The 12,037-nt window shown below is 44.9% G+C and overlaps 1 protein-coding gene across 1 annotated transcript in view; it reads right to left on the bottom strand.

Annotated features, from left to right (window-relative positions):
* Window positions 1-6,991, bottom strand: part of ZMPSTE24 (zinc metallopeptidase STE24) — a 30,130-nt gene extending 23,139 nt beyond the window's left edge. Inside the window, exons 1-2 of the mRNA XM_042022544.1 lie at window positions 6,846-6,991; window positions 5,384-5,530 (exon numbers count right to left, since the gene is read on the bottom strand). Coding sequence (XP_041878478.1) covers window positions 5,384-5,530; window positions 6,846-6,962 — 264 coding nt within the window. The 5' untranslated portion in view covers window positions 6,963-6,991. The remainder of the gene's footprint in view (window positions 1-5,383; window positions 5,531-6,845) is intronic.
* Between the last annotated feature and the right edge of the window lie 5,046 nt (window positions 6,992-12,037).

A 12,037-nucleotide genomic window follows, 5' to 3' on the forward strand; every position in this document is an offset into this window, starting at 1 on the left:
TTCAAGTTCAGGCAGTTCCCAAAGCCAATAAAGAATGTATTTTATGCTCAAAAAAAGTGACAAACCCAGACAGCGAAGGCCACCTCACTTCAGACGGAATCTGATAAACGCAGGACAGATTCTGAGAAATAGAAAGACACACCTCAGCATCACATACAGGAACAATAACTCACCATCACAGACATGTAGAAAAGCTGTACATACCCTACACAAGGGCTATATCCACTTTGCAGAATATAGTCATAGAAACTTTAGGTTGGAAAATCACTCTAAGATCATTGAGTCCAAACCAGCACTGCCAAGCCCACCACTGACCCACGTCCCATTCGCATATTTTTTAAATCCCTCCAGGACTCCACCTGGGCCCTGGGCAGACTGGAGAAATTTCTCATCCCAGATAAATCTCCCCTGGAGGAGGGTTTAACTTGAGACTGTTTCCCCTTATTCTCTGTTCCAGTGCTTGGCCACCCTTTCAGTGAAGAAATATAATACCCAATCTAAACCTCCTCTATCACAACTTGAGGCCATTTCCTCTGGTGCAGTCGCTTGTCACCTGGGAGAAGAAGAGACTGGCCCCCTACATGCCAGGATGCCCCCAGTTTTCTTGGCCACCTGTGCACATGCCAGCTCATGTTCATGAGCATCCCCAGGTCCTTACCTGCTGGGCCACTTTCCAGCCACTCTGCCCCCAGTATGGAGCACTGCCTGGAGCTGTTGTAACCCAAGGGCAGGATGTGGAAACAGACTGCTCCAAAACTTCTTTATTCAGGCCAGTACTCAAATAATTAGCTCGAAGCTTTAACTCACATATTCCACAGTTTTTCACTTAGCTTTTGTACATCAGCATCACTGCAACACAATCAATTCATTAAAGGCAGCAGCAGTTTGAGACATACCTATTTTCTAGCTATCACCATCACAGCTGAAACAGTGGAACAACATACAAACAAAGATGCCTGTTGGCTTAGTAACTGACTTTGGCTGCTGCTTAGAAATCAACAGCATAGTCTGGATTCAGTGGCTCAGGTGTGGAAGACAGCTGGATGCACTAATTTCGTTAATAAATCAATCAGCTGCTAAAATCATTGTGGATTTGTTATTACAGAAACAGGGATGGAACAGAAAGAAAATGTCACAAAAGAAAGCTAAAGCTATGCTTTTCCTACACAGGCAAGCACAATCACCCAATGGTTTGGGTAAGAAAGAACCTCTAAATACCACAGAATGGTTTGGGTGGGAAGGGACTTTAAGGATCACCTTGTTCCAATCCCCCTGCCACAGGCAGGGATACTTTCCACCAGACCAGGCTGCCCCAAGCTGCATCCAACTTGAACACTTCCAGGGATAAGGCAGCCACAGCTTCTCTGGGTAGTCTGTGCCAGGGCCTCACCACCTTCACAGGAAAGAATTTCTTCCCTATAAGCTAATGCTGTCCTCTGTCTGTTGTGATGCCATCCCTCCTTGTCCTGTCGCTCCAGGCCCTTGTTCAAAGACCCTCTCCAGCTCTCTTGGAACCCCTTTAGGTACTGCAAGGGACTCTAAGGCCTCGCCATGATGTCCAGGCGTTAGAAAGAAAAATTACTTGTTTGTAGAAATGCCTTGTTAAAGTCTAGGGCTTGATATGCATTAATGATCTCAGCCCCAGGGAAACATTACCAAAGCTTGGGCAGAAGGATGTACACAGGAGAGAATGCTGAATTTCTGAACCACAAGGACATTTGGCAGAATCCCCAAGTTAAGATGAAACCAAGAAAGCTAATCAGCTCTGACTGGGTAACAGGTAATTCCAGCAGGGGCAGATTACAACCAGTGACTCATGGACCACCGACCCAAGAAACCCATCGACTCACAAGAGAAAGACTGAGAATTAGCATGAGAAGCAAAAGAATAATTTAATCAACAGAAGGTAGAATACTAATTAATAAAAGAACTATGTAAATTTTAGTTAATGAACCACAATTTTGTTTGCTAATATGTATAAATGGTGTAAAGTTTGGATGATTGAAGAGACAGCCTTTTGTGGGTTACCACCAGCTCCCAACAACCCCAACTATCTTAGCCTGTCTTTGAAGGTGAGGCACTCTAGCCCTCTGACCATTTCTTGCAGCCTCCTCTGGATCCACTCTGACAGGTCCATGTCTTTCATGCACAGGAGACCCCACAGCTGGAGGCAGCACTGCAAGTGGGGTCTTCACCTTAGTGAAGCAGAGGGGCAGATTCGCCCTGCTGCCCATGCTGCTGGGGATCGGCCCAGCACACAGTTGGCTCTCTGGGCTGCAATCACACATTGCCAACTCATGTCCAATTTTTCATCTATCAGGACCCTGAAGTCCCTCTCTACAAGGCTGCCTTCAATCTACTCATCCCTCAGCCTGCGCTGGTGCTGTTGATTGAACTGAGACAGGTGCAGGACTTTGCACCTGGCCTTGTTGAACTCCGTGACGTTTACACAAGCCCATTCCTTCAGCCTATCAAGGTCACCCTGGACAGCATCTGTCCCTCCTGCCCATCTGCTGCCCCACTGAGCCTGGTGTCAGCTGCAAACCTGCCAAGGGTACTGTAGCGGGTTCGGTTTGTAACCGGGCAGAAGCACCAATTTAGTGTAGTGGTTTGGTCCAAAATACTCATTACTATTTACCTTCTGTGAGATAAGAACTAGGAGAAAAGCAAAGCAGGCACCAAACTTGAAAGAATATAAAGTGGTTTATTAACAGACCTAAAAGAGGGAAAAAGGAAAAATAAAATCATACCACACCTTCAGAACTCTTCTCCGCCCCCCACCTTTCTCCCTTCTCCCACTGACAATGTAAAAAAGACAACCCTTGAGATGTTCAGTCTGTTTACCATTTCCATAATAGCCTTGTTCAGTCCATTTAGGAAGAGGAGTCTCTCTTGCTCATACTATGGAGACATTATCACGAGACAGCCGCCTGGGTTGGTTCTCTGCTTGCATCATGTGAGAGTCCCCCTCCCACGACTTGCAGCTTTTCCCGTAACTGCTTTCAAGGGTCCACTCTTGAGCTACTGGGGTGCAATTTTAAGGTTGAGCCGTCCAGAAACAAAAGTTCTCTTCACCATCTCTGGGAGCATTTCATCTCTAAGAATAGAGGTCCTCCTCCTTCCCTGGGAGCAAAGGGTCCTCCTCATCTTCATCTCTAGGACTATCTCTGGGAGCATCTCTAGGAACTGAGGTCTTCTCCTTTTCCATTTGGAGCAAAAGTCCTCATCACTTCCATCTCTCCCTGTTCAAACTTCTCATCAAATTACAGCTGTGTCAGCATCTGCCTATCTCAGCGCAGGTGCTTTTGCTCACAAGTACAAGTTGAACACTCCAGCCCCCATGCCTTCATGAAATTACAACGGGTACTCTGATACCTCACAGCTTCACAACAGAATTTCAGCTTTAAGCATCTCCTCTTTCTCCTCCCTCAGGTTTTCAGCTCTTCACAGCACATAAAAAGGGTTAATCTCACCCAGGCCTTGCAGCTGGAATTTCAATTATCGCTGTTGGTCACATGACCTTTGCCGGGCATCGGTGGGCAGCTTCAGCTGAATCTTGGCCGAACTGGAGAGGGGGAGCCGGGCCACTCCATCTGCATATAGCAGGGCTGTGGCGGGGGCTGCAGGTGGAACAGGGCCCATCGGCCCCAGGATGGCTGTGGTCCAGCCCAGCCTGGCCCGAGCAGGGCCTGGGGCGGGCCTGCCGGGTCCCCATACGGGGCCCTGCAGCCACCTGTCCCAGCGCCTGAAACGAGAGAGGGCTCTGCCCGGGGTTTGTCTATTCTTAAGTGTGGATCACAGAGGTGGTCAAAATTCTAAGTGGCTTAAAAAATTGTCCATATTCAAACTAGCCAGCCAATAGGTTCTGTCAGGTCACAGAGGAAGCTGTAAGCACCTCTTTGCAAGAAAATCACTTCTGGGACTATGCCTGCTAACCCATGACAGGTACACTCAGTCCCACTGAAGATATTAAACAGCATTCACCCAGATGTGGACCCTTGAGAGCCACCACTGCTTTCCACTCAGAAACCGAACCATTTGCTTTATCTCTTTGTATGCAGCTATCCAGACAGTTCTTTATTCATCTAACAGTCCATCTGGCAAACTCATATCTCTCTTATTTAGTAGCTACAATGTTTTGGGCAACCATAACAACAGTAGGCCCAGAAGAAGATAAACACAGACTACTGATTCAAGTCTTTGAATAGCATGGCGCTAAATTCAGTGGCAAAAAATGCTCATTCCAATCATGTATATTTTCTTTAGAAACAACAAAGGAACCTGCTTTGGCTAAAGTTCTTGAAATCAAGAAAAAGCTTCAGAACCTTTTGACTCATTGCACTTGCTAGGTGGTTCCAGCTCACCTTACCCACCAACTCACCACCAGAGAGAACCTCTAATTTCCAAATGAAATACTGCCTCTCAAGTCAGTCAGAAACATAAAAGCTCTTCAAACTCATATAAAAATTGTCTCGAGTTCTACTGAGCATACCGAAAATCCCAACAAGAAGAATATAACAGATTGCACTGACAAAACATCCTTCTTACAAGTTCATACAAAAGGAAATTAAGTACAGGTGAAGCAGCACAAAGGAGATCAGGAAATGTGAAAGTTAAAAGGTACCACAAATCTCTGAGTACTGGGTTTGCATCATTGTTTTACAGTTACATGACCAACTCTATTTTACAATCCTATTTTCATTACATTTTATAACTGACATTTATGCTTGCTTAAGTTCATCGTGAAGTAGGATATTTCAATTTACTTTGCAATGCCAGGCACTTCAGGATTCCTTTTTGTGGTACTGATGAGCAATGGTATTTCAGTAGTGCGTTAGAAGAGGTTTCTCTTCTCCTAAGACTGTAATTCACACACATAAATAATTTGTTCTAACTAACAGTTCTGTTTTTTCAAATATGTGAACATTACTTGCCCAGTGTAATTCTTCTTATACTTCAGAAGTATCCATTGGTACACTCCCTGTTCTCACAGGCTGCTCATTTTACCTTCTACTTAAATTTTATCTAAAAATGAAAGTAGTTGCATTCCTCCAAACACAGGGAAGGGTCTGTATTTTAACAATTTAAAATAACTCTCCTGCTGCTTATTAATTTTGCAACAGAAACTATAATAGAACATAATTAAAACGTAAGGTAACACTGTAGTTGCGCAGTATGACTCAGCACTGCAGAAAGAAATTACATACTTTCTGCATAATTACTTCTTTTTGTGTAGCAAATACAGCCACAAACAAAAACAGACTATAAATGTCAGTGTTCACCACAAGACATCAGAATGCCAATGGTGTAGCTGCATGGGACCACTAAGAACCACAGTATTTCAGTTTGAGTACATGAAAAATAACATATGAAAGGTACTTACAGTGCCCTCAACCTCTGAATAGAGGCCTGACCAAAAGCTGAAAGTACTTTTGTCTAGCTGATAGAGACGAGACTTTTCAAATGTTTCTGAGTCCATGATCTGTCCCAGTTCCTGTGGTACATGTGTTGTTGTTCTATACACCCGCCTCTGAAAAATTGAAGACAAAACTTAAAGTCTACATCTAATATTTTAAAGGAGATAAGTAAGAATGAAAAGTAGCACATAAAATGATCCCATGGGCCACCACAGAAAGTTAAAAGAAAAAAAAAAAGGAAAAACAACACACAAAGGAACAAATATTCCTGAATTCTTGTTTTCTCTCAAGTTCTAAATATAAAACTGAAGCATAATTATTATGTTGTAACCAGGAACTGATTTGCTGGCTAAATGACTTATTTAGAATAGCTCAAATACAGATCACACAAACTGATTTTTCCACAGGATGTGACTTACTGCACCGGAGTTAACGACTGAGCTGTTTTGAAACCGAACACCAGATCCTCCGTGCGAGCCATGTGACTTCACCAGAATACATACCTACTGAGTTGCTGCACAAACGAGGTGCTATTTCATTTTAAGTATAGAACTTGTCACTTAAGCATTTTTAACGACTAAAAGTCTTTTCCCTCTGCTGTCTTGTTTCAGTATATTTACCTGTTCTCTAAGGAAAAACTCCTACCCTTTGTCACTTCGGAACACATTCTCCCCTGTCCGGGGCACCAGGCTGCAGTGTCCCTGATCCCAGGGCTCAAAGGAGCTGGCAGCACCGCTTCCTGACCTCCGCGGCGCTCTCCACCCCGCTGGGTCTGGCAGGGACGGGTGCGCGCGGATGCTCCGCGTTCCTGGGGCTGGAAACACCCCGGTGTGTGGCTGCTGCTAAACCTGCCAGGTGGGCAGGCTGGGGGTGGAGATGCGGCTGGCAGGCGACAGCCGGGACCTGACCGAAGAGACCCTCCGTCCTCTATGTCGTATTTATTCTATAATAAGAAGAGAGCGCTGGAATGTGCCTTTCCAGGGTGGCTATCACTCGGAGGCTGCCCAGACACCGTCTGCTCGGGGAGGCGGTGAGCGACGGCCTGTGCAGCTCTTGCGGCGCCTCCCTCCTCTTTCCTTCACCTGTTAAAACTGTCGTTATTTCAAGTCACGCATTTCCTCATTTTTGCTCATACCGCTCTCTCTCAGCTGTCCCGGGGAGGAGGACCGAGCTGCTGGGAGTGCTCAGATGCCGGTGACCCTACCGCACTCACCCAACTCGCCGCTGTGAGTACTCCCACCACCCGCTACAGCGCGCTGAGGCCGCGCCCCGGGACAGGGCCGAGCCCACCCCAGGCAGGCGACAGGCCCCGCGTCGCTCAGCTCCGGCCCCGGCCACCCTTCACGTGAGGCCGGGCCGGGCCGGGCCGGGCCGGGCCCGGCACAACCCCGGCCCACCAGCAGCCGTCCCCGCCAGAGCTGCACCGACCTGCCGGTGCGCCAGGAAGGCCTCCCAGAGGTAGACGGCCCACGAGAAGACCAGGACGGAGCAGAAGATGCGGCGCTCGGCCGGCAGCTCTGCCCACAGGTCGCCGGGCAGCGCCATGGCCTCTCCACCCGCCGCACGCTGCAGCGCCGCCTGGCGGCCGGAGGAGCCGGGGGCGGGGCGGGGCGGGGCGGGGCGGTGCTGAGGGGCGGCCGGGCGGGCTCCGTGTGGGCGCCGTGGGCTGTGGGATAGGCTCGGGCTCAGCTCTGCTCGGCACGACTCCGCTTGGCTCCGCCCGGCACGGCTTGGGCTTGGCTCGGCCACCCCAGTCAGGCGCCCGCAGGGCTGGGACGAGGCGTGTGCGGGGCAGCATGGCGAGGATCTAGGCAGAAGTTTAAATTACTTTTCTTCAGTATAATTTACTGAGACTGTGCATATAAGGCCTCGCTAGTACTTGTTCAAAACCTTTTACAGAAACACTAAGAGAAGTACAAAAATTAACACTGACTACTTGCTGATTTATTTAAAGCCAAAATGCCCACTTCGGATTTGGTCGCTGTAATGGTCCATGAAGACAGCACAGTGCTGCTGAAATCCAGAGCTCGCCCAGCAGCACTGCGGACAAGAGTGCTATGCAGAGCACGGGGACTGCATAATCTGACAAAGATGCAGTAAGAGGGGTGTTAACGTTTAGCCACTTCTAGATATGGCATTTTAGTATCACCTAATTTCTACCAGTCTAAAGTATAACAGAACATGTCATTGGATTTTTAAGTCATTAACTTAAAATAATGCCAACTTAATTTTCTCATTATCTATCAGTTACCTTTTTTTAACTATTTAGAAGAATGACCTGTCAAATATATTGAAGCCCAGTGTTTTCTGTAACCTGATATATCCCTGCAGAAGAACAGGCTAGATGAGGAAGCACTGTTCCCGGTGAGCCCTGCTACTGGCTGGCACTTTTCTCCTTTTACAGAGGAAGCTCTAGAAATTCATCCAAGAGGGCCACACCAGAAGCCTGGTGTGCACTGCACTGGATCCTGACTAATCCCTTACCTACTTCCTTTTCTATAACTTTAAATCTTACAACATTTTCAAGAAAAGCAACAGCTCTCCTATCCCACCTCACTCCCTGCAAACTCATGTGAGCATAGGGAATACTGCTGTGGGGAGTCGGGAGAGCTGAAGGGCTGAAGGGCACCAGCTGTAAACTGTAGGGGGGAGACCAGGCTTAGCACCTGCCAGGGCCAGGCCAAGCCAAGGTGGTTTCAATTCAGCCTCCTCTGCTTTCCGCCATAACCATGCTCAGATTCTGGACACGGTATGTGAGGACTTAACTGGAAATTGAATTTCTCTCAATTAATTCACTGCAGCCAAGATTCAGAATCAGCATCATAAAATTTGAAGACCTTGCACAAGAAAAGACAACCAGAAAAACAACATGCAAGAAAAACCTGGCTCTGCTGAGAGCCCTGCTAGAAAGACAGAAGTCAGTCTGGAAGGTCTCTCTTTGTAAAGGTGTTTACAGTTTTTTACTACCCATGGGAACACAGCAGGGCACCCCACAGCCTTGGGGAATTTAGGTATGCACAACCAATAAACACGTTTTTGTCCTGTAAAATCCACACACTTGTAGACAACAATTTTAAAAATGGAAGCAACATTCCCTATGAACTGTGTTTTCTGAGGTATCTGCTCTTCACATTAATAATTCTTTTTTTGGAAATCAATGCAATGGTGTTCCTTTACTGCAGAACAAAATGTTTCTCCTGCACGCTTGAAAGCAAGAAGCTGGAAATGTTACATCATTGTAAGACAAATTCTGGTAGCAATTGGGAGGGAAAATTATGGCCTACCTCATGGCATGAAAACAGAAATAGACAGTGAAAACTCTTCAAACCTTTACCCTTTTGTGGCCTCCTTCTCTAATACCCATCTGTGCCAGGCAACTAGATCAGATAAAAAAGCCCAAGAAGAAATTGGGATAAAGATGTAGATTCATGCTGTACAGTTTTGATGGTGTGACACCTATTACCTCACTGAGACAGTAGTGGATTTTGTAGATGATGGAGTTCAAAGACTGAAACACGCTGTCAGTCTCTGAAATGGGCAAGATACAATTTTTGTAAAGTGCTGTATTGGTATCTTTCAACTGAAGTACCAACACCCTGAACATCACCACAGGATAATGCCTCCAAGCTGCTTTTGTGCAGCCCAAAGCGACTCAACCATTTTCTAAATGAAACTCTTGGATTGAGGAGTGTTGCAGAACTTGTCTCCCTACCTGGCAGACAGAAATGGTGTCTGTCCGTCTTGTCCTGTGGTATATCCCAGCCTATGGAAATAGCAGTAACTGAACAGCAGGAGCCTACTCAACAGGCTCAGTATCACCAGAGGTGCAGTGGGTACCAGTCTGCCCAGCATGCATTGTGCAGTCTGCACTGTGTGTGGTTTGCAGGCACACAGTAACTCATTTGGTAAAAGCAGATTCGCATTTGAGGAAGTGAGTTTCACATGCAACTTGTTTTGTGGGATTAAAGAATTGTTACAGAATTAATGTGCAATATGCAAAATTGTTTATACATCAAATGGCAGGATTAAATTTTTAATAGAAAAACTGAGCTCGTAAGCTTAATACACAGCTAAAGCAGATTAGGATTGTATAAGGGTAATTTTGCATCATTTGCAGAGTTCTTTCATGGCAAGTTTGCAGCAGAACTTATATGAACAGCATACAGTAAATGCAAACTTAAAGTCACAGATTTATAATGAAGCAGAACAGCTTCAGCCATGCCAAGCAGAAACTCTTTTGTTCCTTATTTCTGGACAACTTACGTGGTACCAGAATCTGTCTAATAATTAATTCACAAACTCCATGAGGTTGTTCACTGGGAATGATGTATGAAGTCTAAAGGAATCAATACAAACCTCTCTAAAAGGTTTTCTTGTGTACATAGGTAAAAAGATCACACTGAACTGTTACCCCAGGTAAACAAATTTCCACCTGTCAGCCTAGTGCCAACTGTCCAATGGAAGCAGAAAGCAAAACCTCTGTGTTTAAGAGCCTTCAGGTTTGCAAACCTACTGTAACTAGTCAAAAACTATATATTAAAAAAAAATCTGTACATTTACATTATTTGTAACATAATACCTTAAATAGTCTATTTACCAAAATCTGCATCTACATCATAAAGCAGCACCTTGGGAATAAATTCCATTTTTAATTTTTAAATTTTCTTCTGGTTCCTGGCTGGCGTAAACAAGCAGTACTACGTTTCAAATTTCTTAAGAAAACCAAGTCATACCCACGTTGCTCAGGACAGCTTCAGGTTCTGGCACAGAGCAGATTGCCCTTCATGCGTGCTCAGGGATGAAGTGGCTGCCATCATCCTACGTGACACAATTGTCTCAGGAACACACAATTTTGTTACCTTCAAGGAGGACTCTGCCAGCCTCAGGAATCATCAGAAAACTGTCTCCTGCCTTTTACGCTTGCAAATAGTTGCTTTGGTGGAATGTCTCTCTGCTGTTCTCCATGTAGAAAGTCCTTTCACGGACTCTCACAAGTCAGGTAATGTATCACCACATTCAGTATTGGTCTTGCATATAATCATTATTATTTTTCTGACTATACTCACCACATTTTAAATTGTAGGAAGCCATCAATGACATCAAAACTACTTTTTAAAAGATTTGGGTTATTTTTAGGACTACACAAAGCCAAAGTTTGCACACTGCCTGTGTCTCACCACTTCCCTGGTCTGGGGCATATGTAAACATATCTTCAATCTCATTTCATCCTGCATTCTCATCCGATTTCCCTTATTCAAAGCTAAGTATTTTACACATTTGAATTCTTTAATATTGTCATATGTGAAGCTGGTTATCTAGTGGAAATACAGCTGCTTGACCTGAAACTGAAGCCTCCAAACCTCAAGGAATTTACTATTCAGGCTGACCACAAAGGGACAGGTTGCTTTGTGGGATACTCAAACCCCAAGAGGGTACCAGGGTCTCTCTTGGCCAACACCTGAAGCAGTCATCACATGTCTATTAAGCTTGCTGTTAAACTCTTCTCCTGTTTTGAGATCTTGAAGATTTAAGTATGTTAAAACATGACTCGAACTTGACATTAAAAGGTACTTCATTATTTTAGAGAGAGAAATTACTTTGGAACACACTGAAGGGTGTCTGCCCCTGTTGCAATATTTAACCTTTTGACACAACTTACTTCCATTTTTAGAACTTTGTGAGAAGATTGATGCACTATATTTCTTCCATTACAAGAAGCTTATAGTTTAGAGAGAGGAAATTACATGAAAAGCTAGGCAGTAAACTACACTTCTCTTGCTTGGTGTATGATTTTTAACCTAACTTTTAAGGATGCCCAAATAACTTTCTTTTTCTAGATGTAGTATAGAGATGCCATTTCTGCCTAGTTTTGGTCATACCACAGTTCACTAGACAGCTGATAGCTGCCATCATTCCTGCACCCAGCCACTACTCATGCTCTGTTTGAAACATTTCCCACAGCTTTTTCCATTTCCTTTCCACTGCTGCTTTTCAGATCACAGTTTAAAAACCCAGAAGCCCCAACAATACCCAAGCCCTCAATCAGTAAGAAGCTGTGATTGCTGCTTGCTCATTAGAATCCCCATGGAGATGGGGAAATATCCCCTAGAGGGGACAGCGATTCTGGGCCTCATGATGTAGCCATGTATGGCAAGAAACGCGACACAGAACAAGAAACAGAGCTTAAAATATTAGCTGACTCTTCTTGTGAATCTTCCTGCTAGGTTTCATCCATTGTCAAAAAAGCTAACTGGGGAACCCTAAATGTATACTGGTACTTTCATGTGACACAACCTGCTTGGAAGCCTGGCAAGACTCATCACACACTCAGGTGGTGCCAGACAGTCTCAGAAAGCACCCTCCACCTTTAAAGGAACAAGGACTTTCTCATGCGTAAGTGCTTTCTGCCTGTACTAATTATAGTTCTTTCAAGTCTGAAAAAAGCACGGAGAATGTTGTAAAATAAAATGTAATACTTTACTTTTCTGTATCTATTTCATCAGTCTGATAAATTATCTACAAATGCATAAAACTTAAGCAACATTGTCCAATGCACTCAGAATGGTCCCAAACTCAATTACAAGTAGAGCACATTAAAGATTTACTGTACAGTAAACAAA

This window comes from Corvus kubaryi, unplaced genomic scaffold (assembly GCF_017639235.1).
Source record: "Corvus kubaryi isolate FWS band 111438036 unplaced genomic scaffold, C.kubaryi_AGA036_p1.0 37209, whole genome shotgun sequence".
NCBI classification, from domain to species: domain Eukaryota; kingdom Metazoa; phylum Chordata; class Aves; order Passeriformes; family Corvidae; genus Corvus; species Corvus kubaryi.